At 35.0% G+C, this 21,398-nt stretch overlaps 1 protein-coding gene across 4 annotated transcripts in view; it reads left to right on the top strand.

Moving 5' to 3' along the window:
* ARHGAP12 (Rho GTPase activating protein 12) overlaps window positions 1-21,398 on the top strand; it is a 120,435-nt gene that overhangs the window by 69,824 nt on the left and 29,213 nt on the right. For 3 of the 4 annotated variants that reach the window (XM_042991338.1, XM_042991336.1, XM_042991337.1), the window contains 4 exons: window positions 2,486-2,626; window positions 3,799-3,879; window positions 14,707-14,832; window positions 19,179-19,253. In XM_042991338.1, the coding sequence (XP_042847272.1) occupies window positions 2,486-2,626; window positions 3,799-3,879; window positions 14,707-14,832; window positions 19,179-19,253 (423 nt within the window). The remainder of the gene's footprint in view (window positions 1-2,485; window positions 2,627-3,798; window positions 3,880-14,706; window positions 14,833-19,178; window positions 19,254-21,398) is intronic. The other variant, XM_042991339.1, reaches the window with a different exon arrangement.

Genomic DNA, 21,398 nt, shown 5'->3' with positions numbered 1-21,398 from the left:
ACTTAAAAAAAATTAATATTTTAAATTGTTTTAATCCAGGTACCCATTTCAGTACCTCCCTGTCATTCCCCTGTAAATGGGACATCTGTGTAGCCCCCTTTATTTCTACTAGGCCATGTTTGCTGCAAAATATATACCCCAAAGTTACTGAGCTAAATATGCTGCTGAATGGAATTATGAGTATATAGCACAGTTAACATTGACAATGCTTGCCAAAAATAATCTTACTTTTATTTAATTGCCACTAAATAGCTCCTTTCTAGCAGTAAACAATCAAGATCTTCAAAGTACTCCTGGTTCTGTAATGAAACACATTGAGATACTGGAGGTTTCTTTTCATGGAAGAAAGGAACATCTTACTGCACAAAAATTGGGAAATGATGGGAGCATTTTGCCAAGTAGAAAGTCATATTTACAAAAAAATTGATTTAGTAACTTTGTTTCCTAAATTAATTTTACTAGTTTTTTTTATTCAGGTATAATTAACATATAATATTTTGTTAGCTTCAGGTATACAACCTAATGATTCAATATTTGTAAATATTATAAAATGATCACCACTATCTAGTTAATATCTGTCACCACTTGATTATAGAAGTTTTTGTCTTGTGATGAGAAGTTTTAATATCTACTCTCTTTGCAACTTTCACATATGCAATACAGTATTATTAACTGTGGTTGCCATGCAGTACATTATATCCCCATGACTTACTCACTTTGTAACTGAATTTCGTGCCTTTTGTCTCCTTTGTTCATTCAACCTGCCTTCCCCATCTCTGGCAATCACCAGTTTATTCTCTGCATCCATGAGCTTGTTTTGTTTGGTTTTGAGGACTCTACGTAAGTGAGATCATATAGTATTTGTCTTCTCGCTATGATTTACTTCACTTAGCATAATGCCCTTAAGGTCCATCCATGTTGTCACAAATGGTAAAATTTAATTCTCTTTTAGGGCTGAATATTATTCTACTGTATAGATTTCTTTTCTCTATTTCTAAAAGATTTTCTTGTACTTTGCCTACGTGAACTTATATTTTAAGTGGCCTCAATTAAATAAAAATAAATTCTGATTTTTGCAATAAGTTTTCATTAAAAAAAATTCCTGTTACAGAACATATATAGCGCACTTTATGCAAGGCTTCTGTAAAGTTGTTTATGTCAGTTTTTGTGTTATGTTATTATTAGTATGTTTGTATCTTTAAGTTACATTGAGAATCTACACATTTTACTATTTTAGACCATTTAGTATTTTAGTATTCTGTGGTGGGAGAAAATGCAGTCTGATTAAGTAAGATTTAATTGTAGAAACTATTTTACCTAAAAGTGACCCAGGAAAGGTCATTAGCACATGAGAGTTAATCTAGTAAATATTTGTTGAATTAATGACATTTGAGGGCAGTAAGTAAATTGCTACTCACATTATGATACTTCTTGTTTGAAAAAAGCAGAGATTAGGTTTTCTCCGTCTCAATCGCTTGTCTTATATGTCTGGATTCTCTCATGCTTTTATTTATTTTTATTTGTTTTTAAAATTTTTTAATGCTTATTTTTGAGAGAGAGAGAGAGAGAGAGAGACAGAGAGAGACAGAGAGAGACAGAGTGTGAGCAGGGGAAGGGCAGAGAGAGAGGGAGACACAGAATCTGAAGCTCCAGGCTGTGAGTTGTCATCACAGAGCCCCGCACGGGGCTTGAACTCATGAACTGTGAGATACGACCTGAGCCAAAGTCGGAAGCGCGACCAACTGAGCCACCCAGGCGCCCCTCTCTCATGCTTTTAAAAGTAAAGTATACCTAAGTTACTTCCATACTGAATTTTTTCATCTATCATGTTTGAATTTTTTTAATATTATTTTTTGTTGTTTTGAAGTTCAGTTCCCAACCATCTTTAATAAACGTTTGGTTGAATGAGTTAGGAAATCTTGCCAATAATTTAGAATATAAAATACAGTATTATAAAACTAATGTCTCTTACCTCTCAGTTTCACACATTTAAAAAAATCATTCAAGATCTATTTTTCGAACACTGTCAGGCATTTGTCTAGGAACTTGTATATATAGGTGAGTGAGAATTTTTAAGAAACTCAGTCTAATGAAGTACCCTCATCCCCTATTTTGCTTACACATGGATGTGTATACCCATACACACATTCCTGTCAGTTTTTAACCTGATTTTGGTTCAAAAGCAGCATTAAATAGAAGGCAGCATTTTTATCTCTCAGTCTGAAAACATTGTTTTCAGTTTTATTATAGAGAATTTTTCCAGGGTTGCATTATTGTGCTAAAATAACCATTATTAATTTCACCTTACCACTTACAGTGTACTCTTTGAAAGACTAACAATTTGTTTTGAAAATATTAAGATATATATAGTCAAGATATCTTAGTGCTTCAGCCAAATACAGTTTATTGCTTAGATTTGCAACTGCTGCATATATATTTTTTTTTTTCAAAGAAGAAAAATACTTCTGTTTCTGACTATTTATAGCTTCTTTCATCAGAAGAAAACTACCACAGCATTTGTTACAGCCAGTCAGATAGGCAGTGTGGTTCTCCTCCAAGGGGTTGGTCAGAAGAGTTGGATGAACGTGGGCATACCTTATATACCAGTGACTATACTAATGAAAAGGTACATTCTTTTTTTCTCATCTAGTTTTCTTGGCAGAATCTTCTCATAAAGTAGTTGTGTACTCAAGTTTGGTATTTTAAAAACTCATGAAAATATTCTTTATTGTAATTTTGTAGTCATGGCAATTGACAACATGAAAACTCACTATAACTACTGATTCATGGTTTTAAACTTTATAATTACAGTGATTCTTGTGGTGTCAAAACCCATTTAAGACAAATCTTTATAAGAGTAGACCTATTGAGTGTCATTCTGTTTAAACTTCTTCAATAAACATATTTCTTTATATTTTTTGGGGGGGGAATGGTTTTTAGGGAATCGTTTTCTCAGCATGTGTCTCTATGATAAACCGCTTCACTTTCTGTGCTTTTTATTTTATAACCAAGTTACGTAAAACAAAAACCATGAGTCTAGTTATTTTATGATTGATTAACTATTTTGGGAATGCATATTGAAATTTTATGTATTATATCTCGTGTCATCAGAGAAGGTAAGGTTGTGCTTGCCTAGAGAATAGACCTTTGGGAATAAATGGAGATGGGCTTTTACCCCTCATTTCTGCTTTAATTATTTCACACTAGAACATAAGGAAACATTAGTTTTCATTTATTTCACAATTTTGTTTATATTAGCAGTGCTTAGTCTTTTGCCCCACATATTCCCTGTATTATTTTATACGAAGTTTTATTAGTATTACTTAAATCATGTTGAGTAAGAAATTTGTTGGCTACAGGAGGTAATTCCTAAGGGTTTGCATTAAGTTTGGCTTAAATTGTTCAATAGTTTTATATTTGAAGATTAAAAAAATTTCTCTTGTTAATTTCTCAACCTTGTTTTCAGAGTGAGTGTGGCTCTGTGTCTGGTGTATATGTGTATCTGTGTATCTTTGTTACATATTTCTTACATTAAGTGGTGCTTGACATTGGAACTAGCTTGACACACTGGAAGAAAGAGAGAGAAAAGAAATTCAACTAAAGAAATTAATATTGAGTTTACTTATTTTTACCAAACTTAAAATACAAATCTATTAGTATAAGTTTGTAAATTTCTTTTATAGTGTTCTTGAGCAAGTAGAATAAAATTCCTAAGAAAATATCTAATATCTCTGGTTGTATAAGCTTAAACTTACTTTTACTTAAATTGAAAAAGTAACACCTATTTTGTTTTTATAGTGGCTCAAGCATGTTGATGATCAAGGTAGACAATATTACTACAGTGCAGATGGATCTCGGTCAGAATGGGAATTGCCAAAGGTAATAAATCTTAACACTGAATTTCTGTTTTAAATAGCAGATAAAATATTATCTGAAAATTGCTTCAGCAGATTTACTTAAAATTTTTATTCAACCTTTAAAGAACAAGACTTTTTTTTCAGAATTCACTGAGAATCTTTTTGGTAAATTTTTCTAAGATGTGTATTATCTTTATAATACTATATAATACTGATAATTTCTATTCAAAAATTCTGGTTTAACTTGAAATCAGTTTTTCATTGTTCCTAGAGATAAGCATCCCCTTCAGTGCCAATAATGACATCTTATACCTAGTTATCTTGAATATATTGAATTTTCTACGTGAGGTTGGTTTTACATTTAATCTTTTTTTTTTTTTAGTGTTTATTTATTTTTGAGGGAGGATAGAGCACACAAAAGCGGGGGGTGGGCAGAGACAGAGGGACAGAGGATCCAGAGCTGGCTCTGCACTGACAGCAGCAAGCCTGACGCGGGGCTCGAACTCACAAACCGTGAAATCATGACCTGAGCCAAAGTCAGATACTTTACCGACTGAGCCATCCAGGTGCCCCTAATCTTTTTTTTTTTTTTTTTTTAGGAGGAAAAAAAAAGCAGCTCAATATTCCAGTTTATTCTCATATGTAAATATGTGTTGTAATTGTGTCAGTAATTAGCAGCATGTGCTGATAAGATATTCTGGGCTCTCACTGGATATCTCCTTTCAGATAAGTACACTAGGGTTGAGTTTAAAAGGCAGCAGGTTTCAGAGTGGTCATGTGCTTGTCACTAGTAGTATTGAGATCATTTTAAATGATATTGAGCAGGCTTTTAAATTTTAATTGGTATTTTGATGTTTTAGAAAACAGCCATAGTCAGCAGACGTATCTGTAGTGTTAATTATCAGGTAAACTTCAGTTTTTAAAAAAAATTTGTCTCTTTACCAAAGTCAGTCAATTTAAAGAAAAGTATTAGTATAAAGATACATATAGAAAAACTCACTATGTGTTACTAAATTGAAGATTGGGAAACACTATCTAGTAAAGTAGTAATGATGGTGGTTTCTTCCTATGTGAAGGTTATCTGCCTCTAATTCTTTTATGAAATTATAAGGGTTGATATTAGTAGAAAAAGATGAACCGCTTGTACTTGACTTTTAAGAACATCTTTGTGGCCTATCTTGAGCCACTAGCATAAGAACTCCATTATAAGTCTGACAGCTTTTATTTTTAGTATTATCTTTTAATTTTGAGAGAGAGAAAGCGAGAGAGAGAGAGAGAGAGAGAGAGAGATAGCAAGCTCCATGCTATCAGCGTAGAGCCTGACCTGGGGCTCGATCTCATGAACTGTGAGATCATAACCTGAGCTGGAATAGAGAGTCAGACACTTAACCTATTGAACCACCCAGGTGCCCTTAAGTCTGACACCTTTTAAAATGTTTAGATTTCAGTGCGCCTGGGTGGCTCAGTCATTGAAGTGTCTGACTTCCACTCAGGTCATGATCTCATGGTTTGTGAGTTCAGGCCCCACCTCAGGCTCTCTGCTGTCAACACAGAGCCTGCTCTGGATCCTCTGTCTCCTTCTCTGTCTGCCTCTCCCTCCCCTCTCTCTCTCAAAAATAAACATTAAAAAAAATTTTGTAAATAAAATAAAATGTTAAGATATCAAAGAATGATGTAAGTTGCTATAATGCAAACTTGATAACATTCGGGGATAAGGGTTGGGGATAAAGGAAATAATAGCTCTTTTGGTTAATTTGACTATCAAGTACAGCTCCGGATTTTTCTTGTGTTTAAAAAAAGCCTTGTCAAATCTTCAAGTGACTATTTATATTCACATATTTTAGCACTTATTTTACACAGGTACTTTCTCTTTTGTCCAGCTCAGCAGAAAAAAGTATTTCATATTTTTAACCATTTTTAGTAGTTTCAAAATGAGAAGTTGTATTAAAATTTATGTATAGACAATAGGTACTACTTGTTGGGCACCTGGGTGGCTCAGTTGGTTAAGCCTCCGACTTCAGCTTAGTTCGTGATCTCTTGGTTTTGTGAGTTCAAGCCCCACATCAGGCTCTGTGCTGACAGCTCAGAGCCTGGAGCCTGCTTCGGATTCTGTGTCTCCCTCTCTCTGCCCCTCCCCCACTTGTGTTCTGTCTGTCTCAAAGATAAACACTTAAAAAAACACAAATGCTATCTGCAACATAATATATTACTGTTTTTTTTTTTTGTTTTGTTTTATGGTTTTTTTTTAAACATTTTTTTTAACGTTTATTTATTTTTGAGACAGAGAGAGACAGAGCATGAACGGGGGAGGGTCAGAGAGAGGGAGACACAGAATCTGAAACAGGCTCCAGGCTCTGAGCTGTCAGCACAGAGCCCAACGCAGGGCTCGAACTCACGGACCGCGAAATCATGACCTGAGCTGAAGTTGGCTGCTTAACCGACTGAGCCACCCAGGCGCCCCTATGTTTTTATTTTTGAGAGAGAGCAATAGTGGCAGATGGGCAGAGAGACACAGAATCCTTATCAGGCTCCAGGCTCTGAGGTTTCAGCCCAGAATCTGATGCAGGGCTCGAACCCACGAACTGTTAGATCATGACCCGAGCCGAAGTCAGACACCTAACTGACTGAGCCACCCAGGCGCCTCCATGACATATTACTGTTAATGACGATAAGTTTTATGTTTTAATTACAAAACTCCTTTATGCAAAGAGTTTTGAAGATATCACATTGTGGGTTTTCTTTTTCTTTGTAAGACTTAAGTTTTTTAAACAGTTTTAGGTTTACAACAAAATTGAGAGGAAGGTACAGAGATTTCTCAGATATCCCCTACACATGCATAGCCTCCCCCATTATCAACATTGCTTACCAGAATGGTATATTTTTTTACTAAGGATGAACCCACATTGACACATCATAATCTCTGAAGTCCATAGTCTACTTTAGGGTTCATTCTTGGTATTGTATATTCTGTGTGTTTGGTTAAAAGTATACTGACATGTCCATCATTATAATATTGTATGATGTATTTTCACTGCCCTGAAAATCTTGAAAATCTTGAAAATCTTATGGATGGTGAGAGTCAAAATATGTAATACCTATGTGCTGGGAAAAGAATATGTATTTGGGGACATTATTCAATATTGAGAACTATGTAACAATGATTGATTGTATTGGGCTTATAAAATATGAGATCTGCTTTTACTTAAAGACATCAGAAGATAAATCTGCTGGAAACTTAGTTCACTGAAAGTGATTTAGATTATAGAAGGCCAATATTTTATTAATATATTATTAATTAAATAATTTAAACATATATTAAATTTTTGTTCCACTTGACAAATTCTCATTGTAGCTCATATAAGTATGTCAAATATCATTTGAGTTATAGAAAAATCTTATTGTATTACATCTTCTTTCATAGTAGTTTCTGATTACCTGGAGTAATGAGATCAAACACAAGCTGCCTTTTGAGCGATTTGTCTCAGGTCAGGGTCCATTGAAAGAAGAGGCTTCCAGGATGACCTTATGTAAGGAGCAATTTGGAACCTGTACTTAACTGGTAGCTAAGTATTTGTTTGTTTTTGTATTAACTCCTATACTTTCCTTGGTCAAAAGACTTAAAAGTTCACTATTAAGAAACTTGTTTGTGGAGATGCCCTGGATGAAAGAAAGAAGAGAGGCAAGGGACTAAGTGATATCAAAACCTTTAAGGATAGTTCCACAACAATGGAAGTGAGTGCTGATTGTGACCGGGAGTGAGTCATTAGTTTTGTGATATTATTTCATTTTCTGCCAATATTTGCCACTTGGACAGAATCAGAATGGGCAGTTTCTTGAACTTCTAACTAAATTGGATGTAGGGAGGTTTGATTTGGGTACAGTGGGAATGAGGAAAAAAGACAAAATGTTTTAGAACCATTATTTAAAGGATTTTTACTGTATGATAAAGAAAATTATAGGTTAAATTTTGTACTCTAAGCAATTTACCACTTAGTAAATCCAAAATAAATTCTATGAGATAGGTTTGTAACTCCCAGTGCAGATAGATATTAGAAACTTAGCTAACTATTTTATGAATATATCTTTGTCAGCTCTGTGTAGGTATTATAATGGATCCAAATGCATAGGGCATGGTCTTTACCCTCAAGGAGTTTGCTGTAAATTTGGAAAGAAGAAACATGTTCATATGACAGCTAAGTGAGACAGAATACATACACACATACATTTATGCATACCTGGTTCTAAATTGGGTGTAGGTGAAGGGGATCATAAAACTAGACAGGAGCAGGGTACCTGGGGGCTTAGTCAGTTGAATGTCCGTCCAACTTCGGCTCAGGTCATGATCTCACATTTTGTGAGTGCAAGCCCTGTGTTGGGCTCTCTGCTGTCAGCATAGAACCTGCTTTGGGTCCTCTGCCCATCTCTCCTTTTCCTCCCCCACTCGTGTCCTCTCTTTCTCTCTCTCTCTCTCTCAAAAATAAATAAACTAAAACAAACAAAAAACTAGACAGGAGGAAGGACTGGGAGAGAAAAATAAGGATGAATGAAAAGAGAACAAAACAAAATATCCCCCACTCAAAATGAGTCTGGTTCCAAAATTCTAAGTAAAACACATAAAGAACCCCAATACTTATATAAACATGAAAAAATCCAGAATCAGAACATTGTACTCCAGTTGAAATTACTTTTTAAAATAACTTAATGAAGACTTTATAAATATGTTGTAGATGTCTAGAGTTAAATGAAGTCTTTCATTTAAAAAGAACAAGAAATTATGAAAAATAAATACAAATGATATTTTAATAGGTGAATATGATAAAAAATAAATTGGAAATATTTCAGGTGAGGGACGCCTGGGTGGCATAGTCGGTTGAACATCTCACTTTGGCTTAGGTCATGATCTCACGGTTTATTGAATTTGAGCCTGGCATCTGGCTCTCTGCGATCAGCATGGAGCCCACTTTGAATTCTCTGTCCCCCCGCCCCTCTCTGCCCCTCCGCTTATGTGCACTCTTTGTCTCTCTCTTAAAAATAAATAAAACATTTTAAGAAAAGAAATATTTCAGATGAAGAGATAGTGCAATAAAAAGTGTAGGTAGTCAGTAGTGTAAACTACAGACAGAAGGGCAGAAAGATAACAAATATTAAAGCATAGTTAAGAGAAATGGAAGATGGGTGAGAGGTTTCCTGTATTCATATACTAGGAATTCCAGAAGAGGAGAATGGAGAAAAGATAGGGAAATAGTATTTAAAAATATAATTTCTAGGAATTTTCTAAAATTGAATGAAGGCATGAGTCTTTAACTAGAAAATATGCCTTAAATACTGACTAGGATATATAAAAATAAATCTACGTGTTGACAAACTTTACTGGATATTCAGAACTTCAATATAGGGAGACAGTTGTAATAACCATCAAAGGGTAAAGGACCATATTACCTACTGTGGTAGAGTGCATCATTGGATCCGTTCTGCACCCACTCCTGTATCAGTGCTCTTTGCTGTGTGCCTTGTAGAGGCCTCCCACTGTGAGTGGAGGTACATTCTGCTGTTAACTGAGTTCAGTCATGTGACTTGCTTTCCCAGATGATTTTTTTTAAGTTTATTTTTTTTATTTGAAAGAGATACAGTGTGAGTGGGAGAGTGGCAGAGAGAGAGAATCCCAAGCAAGCTCTGTGCTGCCAACACAGCGATGCGGGGCTTGAACTCATGAAACCATGAGTTCGTGACCTGAGCTGAAACCAAGAATTGGATGCTCAACTGACTTAGCCACCCAGGTGCCCCAGCTTTCCCTAATGATTTTGAGCAAACGTGTCACTAGTATTGAAATGAGCATGTGCAGCAAAAAATAAAGTTTTAAAAAATGAACAGAGCTTCAGAAATCTGTGGGGAAAATACAAAAGTGTTAGATATTTATGATATTCATTTTATTGGAGTTCTAGAAGAAGAGGAGAAAGAGTGTGAAGCTGGAAAATAATATTTACACCGTTAGGTATTTGAAAACATCTCAAATTTGGCAAAAGGCAAACCAAGAATCTGAGCAACACTAAACAGGATAGATCCAAAGAAACCCACATCTAGACATAGTAGTCAGATTTCTGTAAACTAAAGACTTCTCTTTCCTTTCCTGCTAAAATAATCTTGAAAGCAACTCAACACAGTAGCTGTAGGGTAATAGTGGTTTGAATGGCAGTGGATGTCTTATCAGAAGCCATGAAGCTAGAAGGAAGTGGTATAACATTTTTCAAATTCTGAAAGAAAAAACCGTAAACCCATAATTGTACATCCAACAAAAATGCCCTTCAAGAATGAAAATAAAAGAGACATTTTCAAAGGAAAGGAAAGTAAGAATTTTATTACCAGTATCACGTTCTTAAAGAATTACTATAGGAAGTCTTTCACACAGAAGGGAAATGATAACTGAAGAAAACCTGGAACATCAAGAATGAAAAAAGTACAGTGGAAAGGGTGAATATCTGAGGAGACTTGTCTTGAGTTTTAAAAATTATGTTTGACATTCAAAACAAAAATTAAAACATTTCTGAAGTACTCATTGTAGTTAGAAATGATACTTTTTTAAAGTTTATTTTGAGAGAGAGAGAGTGCATGAGCAGGGGAAGGGCAGAGAGAGAGGGAGAGAGAATCCCAAGTAGGCTCCCCACTGACAGCACAGAGTCCAACATGGGGCTCAATCTCACAAACCATGAGATCATGACCCGAGCCGAAATCAGGAGTCAGTGCTTAACCAACTGAGCCACCCAAGTGCCCTGGTAGAGATGATACTTAAAACAGCCAAATACAGTACCATAAAGAGGGGAGAGTAAGGTGATATCACTGTTAATAAGTTTTCTGCATTTCACTTGAAATAGTAAAATGTTGATACTAGTAGACTGTGGTAAATTAAGCATGTAAATTGTAATTCCTAGAGCAGGCACTAAAAGCCAACAAAAGATATATTCAAGAAACTATAGATGAATTAAAATCTAATAGTGAAAACTTTTCAAGTAGTACATAGGAAGGTAAGAAAGAAGAAATGTGAATGATAAACAGGATAAAAAACAAAATGGCAGCCTTAAATCTCATGGTTTGTGAGATCAAGCCCTGCATCAGGCTCTGAGCTGACAGTGCAGATCCTACTTGAGATTCTGTCTCTCCCTCTCTTTCTGTGTGTACTCTACTCATGAGGGTACTCTCTCTCTTTCTAAAAATAAATAAAGAACCTTAAAAGAAAAAAAACAACTACCCATTTCTCTAGTAAAAAGTCAGGTTTGAAATGTGATAGAAATAAAGATCCTCTTTACATTAGCAGCAGTGGCAACGAGAAGAGTTGTAACTACTGATACACCTATTAAAGGTTTGTAAGATCTTAATGAAGAAAATTTCAGAGCAGAATGGAAGAACATAAAACCTGAATAAATGGTGCAATATGCCATTGTGGTTTTGGACAGGGAGGCCCAGTGTTAGTGTAGTGTCCACATTAATCTACAAATACACTGCATTTCCACTTACTTTTTCCCTCTCCACCTTTTTTGGAACTGATGCTAAATTTTGTTGACAAACAAAGGTCTATGAAGAACCAAAGTATTGCTGAAAATGGGAGGTGGGGCATGTGAGGGATGAGGTTCATGAAAATAAGTGATTAAGATGGGTAGTAAGAGCACACATATAGAGAAATAGACCAGAATAGAAAGCTCAGATCTGACATTACAAATCTATGAGTTAAGCATGGACTGTGCAATAAATGTTGCTAAGATTATTGGTTATTCTCATGGAAAAAAAAAATGAAGTGTAGATCTTGACTCATGTCATACTTAATGATTAATTCCAGGTAGATGAGAGATGTAAATTTAATCAGCAAAACTTTAAAATCTATATAAAAATATCTTTGACTTCAGAATGGGAAGGATTTCTTAAAAAGACTACAATAACGAAAACCTATAAAAGGAAAGATTGACAGATGTGATTACATCAAATTAAACAAAACACTAATATAAAAGGTAACTTTTAGGGGAAAAGCTGAGCTATGGACTAGGAAAAGGTATATTAAACTCAAGAACTCAAGTAGCTTACAAATATTTAGAAGCAAAATATATAAAGAACTTCCTGATCCTTTCTGTATGTAAGAGAAAGTCCAGTTGAAATTAGGCAAAATACACGACTAAGCAATACACAGAAGAGGAAATACATGAAATAAGTATATGAAAAGATGTCCAAATTTATAGGTAATCAGAAAATGTAAATTAAAACACTGAGCTAGCGTTTCACCTTTCACATATTTTTTTAATGTGTATGTGTACTTAACATTTATTTTATATATACAAATGCATATAAATTCAGCAATTCAAGTAGGGCAGTGCAAAGCATTATGTTCTGCTGGTAGAACTATAAATAAATTAGTACTGCCACCTTAGACCTATCCATTTGTAGCAAAATGGTTAAATTGTGGTGTTTACATATAATGTAATATTCTGTAGAAGTGAAAATACGTGAGTCAGAACTGCATAGTCACCAGCATGGATATGTTTTTTACAATAACATGTTGAATGCAAAAAGCAAGTTGAAGAATGATGCAATATGTGGTCTGATTCCATTTATATCACTTTTAAAACTCCACAGGTAAATATATTTATAGGTGCATAAGTATATGTCAAAGTGTGATGAGAATGATGACCACTGAATTATATGATGCTGCTGGGAAAAGAGGGAAAGGAATGGAATCTCAAAGATGTGTTCAGAGGGTCTCTAACATGTCTATAATATTTTCCTTTTTTTTTTAAAGGGTACCTAAAGCAATGTCTTCTATTAGATATGCTAAAACTTGATGGTGGGTTTTCATTAGTCTTTATTCTTTTGTATATGTTTGAAATAATTCAAATAAAAGTTCATTTAAGATTGTTAAAAAGGTGTTTTTAATGGGATTAGAAAAGTTTTAAACTTAGCCGTCTTTTTAACTAGACGCGTGTGTGTGTGTGTGTGTGCATGTGTTTTAACTGTGGGGTAGTTATTTTCTGTTCTTTGCACACAACTGTGCAAAAATAACAATTATTTTTCCTTTCTCTAATTATGTGGTGCCTTGTTTTTGTCTTCTGTCTGTGCAGTATTTTCTGTTTGACATTTTATTTATGCTTTGTTTTTATGAACGTACTATGCCCTAGTAAAACCACCAACACATTTACAATTGTGCTTATTACCCAGTTTAGTTTTATGTTATCTTTGATACTGCGTAGAAAGGATTTCTCAGCAACTATAGTAATTATAAAGCTCATAAGCTAAGGTAGGTATCTGTTATGGTTTGTATACATGTCTCTACACAGCTATACATTTTAGTTCTTGCGATGTTTGTATTGAAGGGACAGTGTATTTCTGTTTTCACTTAGAGACTTCTGGCAAAGAATTTTGGGGGTGTAGCCTTTAAGTTTCATCTTTGTTCATTCTAGAAATTATCCCTTTGTGAACTTCTGTGACAGATTTTAAGATTGCTAATTGTTAAGCAACAGTGATTTAAAAACAAATGCCATATGTGACTGCCTGGCTTTGGCAAATTTTAATGTGAAGAATGAAGTAACAGATTTGGGAGACAGTTTAGGGGGCCTATATAGGCTCATTTTGGAGACTAAAAAAATGGCATAGAGAAACATGTTGGAAGATTTTTTAATATTAAAAACATTCCTATAATATAATTTTACTGGAATTGTAATGAATCATTAAAATTTTAAGATTTGATGGGCTTTTTACGGGTGAGAGAAGCAGATAGGTATTAGGTGTCCTTTGCTTTCAGGAGAAGAATGTAGCCTGTAATTTTTGGTCATTTAATTATGTTTTATTGCTTATAATTTATTAAAATTGGCTGTATAAATCAGTATAACTCCTAACCGTCACATTTCTGAAATGTTTATGCTTGCTGATCTACTTGACATTTCAAACACATGATTTAATACCTTACTGATAATACATTCTTAATTTTCTGTGTAATTTTAGGGGGGAGTTACTTTCTGTTCTTTGCACACAACTGATATATTCAGGATTGGTCTTTCCAACCAATACCATCTCTGTCTTCTGGTCTGCTATGTTTTACCACTTCAGAGAAACAAATAATAATATGTTTGGCTTATAAATGAAAGCAAAAATAAAAACAAACAAAAAACCCTTTAAATGTGAGGATACTGTTTTATATGTAATAATTATTTTAAAAACCTAAACCAAAAATTGAATTCATGTGGATTTTTGAATTAGAAGGAACCTTAAAATAATAAATTTGTTCAACAACTTCGTTCTACAAATTATAACTAATATTTACTGAGAATCTACTATTAGGGCAATATTTAGCACTTTTTACACTGCTTAAGTTTTTTTTTTAAGTTTATTTTGAGAGAGAGAGAGAGAGAGAGAGAGAGAGGCACACAGGGAGGGGCAGAGAGAGGGGGAGTCTTCGTGCTGTCAGCCCATAGCCCCACGTGGAGCTCCGTCTCACAAACTGTGAGATCAGGGCCTGAGACGAAATCAAGAGTCTGACACTCAACCCAGTGAGCCACCCAGGTGCCCCCATACTGCTTAACTTTGATAACACCGGTGTGAATGAGACGGTGTTTCTGTTATGCCTGTTTTACAGTTGGTGAAACGGAGACCCACGGAGACTGAATATTTATTTTGCCAAGCTAACGTTAACTTTGTCCAACACCAAAACCCCTGATCATCTCAGTTGTGCCACAGTGTGGTCAAAGATGAGAAAACTGAGACAAGAAAAATTCCTGTGATGAACTTCGCCTAACATTATGTGTCATTTGGAGCCTGCATGTTTAGATTCCACTTTTGTTTATATTATTTATGAGGTATAATTTTTTTTTTTTAGTATAATGCTTCATCCCAACAACAAAGAGAAATAATTAAAAGCAGGAGCCTGGACAGGCGGCTGCAAGAACCGATAGTTTTAACAAAGTGGAGACATAGCACCATTGTGTTGGACACCAATGACAAGGTAGGACTTTTTGAGAAAAACTGTTGACAGTATTGGCATGTTCTTTATTCTTTATACTTTTATCTTTTTCCTTAGGTGGATCTCCTATTTTGGTGACTACTGTTTTATTATATATAGACAGCAGCAATTTATCCTGGAATGGGTTTTGGTTTTGAAGCTTACTGATTTTTGCACAGTGGACTGACTTATCTGTGGCTTAATAATGTATACGTTTGAGCCTAGTAGGTGATAAATACTTTTGATAACCCTTTTTAAAAATCATATATCTGTTACTGTTTATCTTCAGTCTTCCAGAAGTTTTATAGTAAAGACATTAGTTAATTTTCTTCATCCCCTGGGAAGATCGGAATCCCACTCCTCTGTTTCCCTAATTGTTCTCTGCACAGAGGACTTTTATCAACCTGAGAAGTAATGTTCTCTGTTTCAAATAAGGGATAAATTTTGATGCAAACATCAGAATGGAAAAGCCATAATGTGTTTAACTTCCTTGTGAGTTTTCTCTTTATGTTGTATCTTCATTTTGGGGATGGAGTAGGAAATTCATGCGAATTTGTAGAACATCAGCCATACTAATGTAAAAATGAAAGGGCAGTAGTAACACTCTAAAACTAAAAAACTTATTTTAAAAAGATATCTGTCACTGGGGACTCTTTTATTTTATCATAATCAGACTTTTCTTTAGCATAATTAACAGGTTTCCTACGTTTTCAGGTGTGTGAGTGAAAACAGAATGAACTCTCCTAAGGCGTGTTTCTCTATGCCTAGGTACTTTCAGATGTAAATTCCTTTATAAATTATATCAATCAGTCAAAACAAGTTGGTTTTTTGTGTTTGTTTTTTTTTTTTAGTGACTTTAATATTTTTGTGAAATTAAATGGAAGGTTTTTTGTGCAGCTGTAGAAACAGTCTACACACATTATGTTTGTAAGATAAACTAATAGAACAACGACGGAAGTAGTAGATCAGTTTGTAATTTATATTTTTTAAGAATATTATGTGATTTGAAAGTAGAGGGCATATCAAAGGAATGAAATTCTGGAACCTGTGCTATTGAAGAATGCTTCAATATTTTAGCATTGGGATTAATGTGAGTAGGTGAGATTCCTAGAGATTTTTTTTTTTTTAATTTTTTTTTTCAACGTTTTTTATTTATTTTTGGGACAGAGAGAGACAGAGCATGAACGGGGGAGGGGCAGAGAGAGAGGGAGACACAGAATCGGAAACAGGCTCCAGGCTCCGAGCCCTCAGCCCAGAGCCTGACGCGGGGCTCGAACTCACGGACCGCGAGATCGTGACCTGGCTGAAGTCGGACGCTTAACCGACTGCGCCATCCAGGCGCCCCTCCTAGAGATTTTTAATAGAAAAATTTATTTAACTCCAAAAACCAGATTACAATTCATTGTAGACACAAAGCTTGTGTATGTTGTCATATATAATGCTCTAAGGCAAAAGCCATTTTTAAAAAAATTTTTGTTTATTTTTGAGAGCTAGAGAGACAGAGCATGAAGGGGGAGGGGCAGAGAGAGAGGGAGACACAGAATCTAGAAGCAGGGTCCAGGCTCTGAGCTTTCAGCACAGGGCCCAACCAGGGCTCGAACTCACAGACCGCGAGATGACCTGAGCCAGAGTTGGCCAAAGTTGGCCAAAGTTGGCCCATTGAGCCACCCAGGTGCCCCAAAAGCCATTGTTGAAACAACCCCACTCCCTCTTCATTCTCGAGTAAAAGGGATGATTACTTTGCAGATGGAGACTTAGTTTCTTACTCTTGTAAAATCTTTTTTGAGATTTATTTTCAGTCTGTTGTTAGAATAACTTGCCTGAAGTTCTTACGACATTCCTTCTTTTTTAATGTTTATTTATTTTCGAGAGAGAGAGAGAGAGAGAGAGAGAGAAGAGAGAGAGAGAGAGAGACAGAGTAAGAGGGGGACAGAGGATATGAAGTGGGCTCTGTGGTGACAGCAGAGAGCCGAGAGCCCGATGCAGGGCTTGAACTCATGAACCATGAGATCATGACCTGAGCCGAAGTTGGACACTTTTAACCAACAGAGCCACCCAGTTGCCCCAGACATTTCTTTTTTTACCTGATTGTTTCAGAGTTCTGATAGCCTGATTTTCTTGTGACCAGAGATTTACTTATTTTTGGTAGAAAGGTCTTTTTTTTTAATACCCACACCTTAAACTTTATAAATGAAATCATAGATAATAACTTCAAGTAAGCTTTTCTATTTATTATCACCACCTAGTATATACATTAAGATTTGAGGAACTATGCCAGAACAAACTAGCTGAGTAATGTATGATGAGGGTTAAAGGATGTGTCACTTGAAATGTAATAGAAAGTGGGGTGCTTGGGTGGCTCAGTCAGTTAAGCGTCCCAACTCTTGATCTTGGCTCAGGTCATGATCTCACTCTGTTCATGGGATCAAGCCTCGCTTTGGGCTCTCTGCTGGCAGCTTGGAGCATACTTAGGATTCTCTCTCTCTGTCTCTCTCTCTCTCCCTCTCTCTCTCTCCCTCTCTCTCTCTCTCTCCCTCTCTCTCTCTCTCTCTCCCTCTCTCTCTCTCTCTCTCTCTCTCTCTCTCTCTCTCTCTCTCTCTCTCCACCCCCTCCCCGCCCCTTGCTTGTTCTCTCTCTCAAAATGAATGAATAGACTTTGAAAAGAGGAAAAAAGAAATAATAAAGAAACCTAATACTATGTAGCAAATGTCATGATGATACAAGTCCTAATTCAGATGTCAGACAACTTTGGAGAAGGTAGATGTGTGTATATCTGTGTGTATATGTATATGTGTGGGTGCACTGCTCCTGCCTATGTATGTTTTTTTTACTAAAACCTCATTATAGACATTTAGATATACATGCACATACATTTATAAATATACATAAATAAGTGTAAAACTTTTGTTATAGAATTCTACTTGTTGTACATATATTATTACTTCATTTGCTGTGGTTTTTATTTCTGTAGGACTGATAATGTCATGAAAAAAATCGCAATTACCATTCACTTATTTTTTAGTTTGTGGGTCATCAAATCTATCTTTTCTCTTTTTTTCAAACTCTTAATATTAGACACACAAGAAATTAAAAAGTGAAACATCTGAAGCAGTCAGAAAAATACTTAAGTGAAGCTATACTAGATATGTGTAATTTCTTTTTGTAAAGATACATTTGATATGCTTTTAATGTTTCTTCATTAGTAATATAGGCTTTGAATGTTTGATTTGTAAGATTGTCCCTTCAGGGATTTTCTCTGTAAACTTTCACTACTATCTAGTTTCTCTGTTTACAAACTTTATATGGTATAAACCTGAATATTTTTTTCCAAGTGAATGGATATGGAGTGGATGGTTTTTTTTTATCGTGTTTTAATACAAATTTCCAGGTTTGTTAACAGTACCTGATTTCATAACCATGGTAGACTGATACAGATGTGAAGATGAATGTGCAAACACATTATTTAGTTTTATAAGAAAACTAATAATAAGTGTTGGCATATGATTTTTCTAATTCTCTTTTCCTAAGATTATTCATAAAGCATTTAGGGGAATGGAAAAAATTAAATGGAGTTTGGCTGTGGGTACCAAAAAGGTTTTTTCAGTCTTGTCTTCTATGAAGAGTCTTGTAAACATCTGTGGTGGAAATCACATAACATGTCTTAATATTGACAAACCAGAATTGCTTTTAAAATACACACCATCGATTTGCTCCTGTTATATATTCTTGTAGGCTTAGACATTAAAACATTTTTTTTCTGGAGAGTTATTAATCTTTAAAGTTTTTTTGTGTGTTTTAAAAAATCTTGTTTATTTCTAGTAATTGAAAGTTAGCTATAAATTACTTTAAATATTAATAACCATTTAATTTAATTTACATAGATAACCATTAACCAAAAAAGTTTTCATTCTGGCAGTTGCCACGTCATTCTTGTGACTGTTGCTTGCTTAATCCCGGGTATTCATACCTGCCGTACCAAGAGCCAGTTAGTATGGTGACTAATACATTTTTATCCATAAGTGTTTAGATTTTACCTATTTTAAATGTGGTCAGTTGAAGCTGATACAACATCATGGTATTAAGGCAACATGCATCATTTCTTTTGAGTAATTCTGTATGCAGTATTTAAGTTTAACTATAATTAGAATAAAATATGTCATATTTCATTAACTTTAAGACATCTGTATTTTATAAATCAATACCATACTAGTTTCAGAGCTGAATATAGAAAGAAAATAACTAGGAAGAAAATTTTTTAGCTTCCCTTATTAAGCTCTCCCACTGCGAATAGAGGGAGAAATATAATGCTATAAAATAGAGTAACATTTTTCATTACTTATTTCTTGTAGGAATCTCCAACTGCCTCAAAACCCTGCTTTCCTGAAAATGAATCTTCTCCCTCTTCACCAAAGCACCAAGATACAGTTAGTATGATAGCATATAGTATAATATAGTCCAGTTATTTCAATCAGTTTCAATAAGTTAATTTTCTCTAAGTATAATGTTTAAATATTTCTTTGGCTTCTATTAACTTTCTTTGGTTTTTTAGATAATAATCATAAAATAGGTTTAAATTAAGAATTTAATCATTTTATAGACTTAAAAGCCCCCTTTTTATGCAAAATATGGTATCTTCATGATTAATTTATATACCATATTTGTAAGTGACAAATTTATATTCGGTTTTTTAAAATAAATATAACATCCCTGGAAAATACTGTCAAATTATACTTCACTCTTTTTTCCTCAGGACAGCAGTCCAAAGGTAAGCAGTTTCCCTTCTTCCTAATGAGCACAGACACCACTTTTGTTCTGTGCTGTACAATTCAATGACGGGTCTAAGCCAGAAGAATATTAGAGGTCTGTAACTCAACTTTAAGGTTGCCCTAAACTGAAAACCTCCAGATGACTTCTCTTCAGAGACCTGGTTTGACTTGGACGAAAAGTTTACTTAATCTGTGTATTGCAGTCCCTCCTGGTCTTCCCTGTATTGGGCTGATCCTGCTAGACCTCTTCAGTGGCTTTCCTTTTCTTTTAGAGTGAAGATCAACATTTGTAATGAGGACTACAAGACTGAGCATGCTCCAGCCTTACCTCACACTTCTTGTGTCCTCCTTTTCCCTCCTTGCTTGTTTTCCCTCAGCTGCACTGTACTTCTTTCCTCAAAAGAGCCTGCTTTTCAGCTCAAGGTCCTGGCACATGTCATTTCTCTGTCCACTGAACCATTTCTCTCCCACATCTTTGCCTGTTAACGTCCGTTTGTTTGTTCAAGTTCAGTTCCGATTTTGCTTCCTCAGAGAATCTCATTTGAATCTTCTAGATTTGGTCAGATTTCTCTGTAATACTCTTTGTAGCATGTAATTGTATATTACTTGATTATAGAAAATAAGATAACAATTTTCATTTTTATTTCTTATAGGAACCTCAGACCCTCTATTTGTGTTTGTCTTCCCTGCTAGACAAAGAAAAGCTTTATTAGAGCAGTAATAGAGGAGCCCTAGTACTTCTGTGGGTACACAGAGTAGTAGCTTTTCAGTAAATACTTATTGAATGAATAAATAAAACTTTTAAAGCTTTTTAAAAGACAAACTTTTATTGTTACTTACTTATTTTATGGAACTGTAGTAGACTTACTTATATGATACTTCTGATTTTTTAGAGGCAAAGGCTTCCACGGATGCCATTTTATTTTTGTAACTCTTTCTCCATTCCCTAACTGAATCACATCTTTTATGGTTCATATCACATGTTGTACACAGTTCCTTCTGACATTCATTGTCAGAGTCAGGACTGACTCTTTCAGAGGCCTTGCCAGACTAACCTTAGCATAACAATGGTCTCTTCTTTTTAAAAAAAATTTTTTTTTGGTGTTTATTTTTCAGAGAGAGTGAGCAAGCAGGGGAGGGGTAGAGAGAGAGGGAGACACAGAATCTGAAGCACTCTCCAGGCTCTGAGCTGTCAGCACGGAGCCTGACGCGGTGCTCAAACCCACAAACTGCGAGATCATGACCTGAACTGAATTCAGACGCTGAACTGACTGAGCCACCCAGGCGCCCCATGATCTCTTCTTTTTTTCCTGAATTGCCAAGTCTCTTATTGCATCGAATAGTGTAAATGTTAACTCATGTACCTGTCATCTCCCTACTAAGGTTTTAAACTCCCAAGGGATACATAGTGACTACTTTTTTAGTTTCTATTTTTGATCTTTTGCATTATGTAACATAGTACTGGGTACATAAACATTAAAGATAAAAGTGAACATGACTTTAGTGGTGGTGTCAGGAATTTGTGTATGAATCTAAGGTGTTGTTACCCTAATACTCTTTATTAGCGCATCTAGAAAAAAAAGCAGAAGTCCTTTCTAACTTATTTGAAATACAGGTAATACATAATTATTAAGGAGACCTTTTATAAATTATTTACATTTCGGTAAAAGCGAATCTCTAGGTTAGACTAGAAACACAAATTTGCAAATGTTCCACATAGAGTTAAAAGGACAATTTGCAAATTATTTCCCAAACCATTTACCCCTTTTCTCCAGAGTTCGACAGCAACTAGACCATCCTGGA

Source organism: Panthera tigris, chromosome B4, assembly GCF_018350195.1.
Source record: "Panthera tigris isolate Pti1 chromosome B4, P.tigris_Pti1_mat1.1, whole genome shotgun sequence".
Classification (NCBI taxonomy): Eukaryota; Metazoa; Chordata; class Mammalia; order Carnivora; family Felidae; genus Panthera; species Panthera tigris.
Note: the sequence above shows the minus strand (reverse complement) of the source record. Positions and strands in the feature narration are given on the sequence as shown.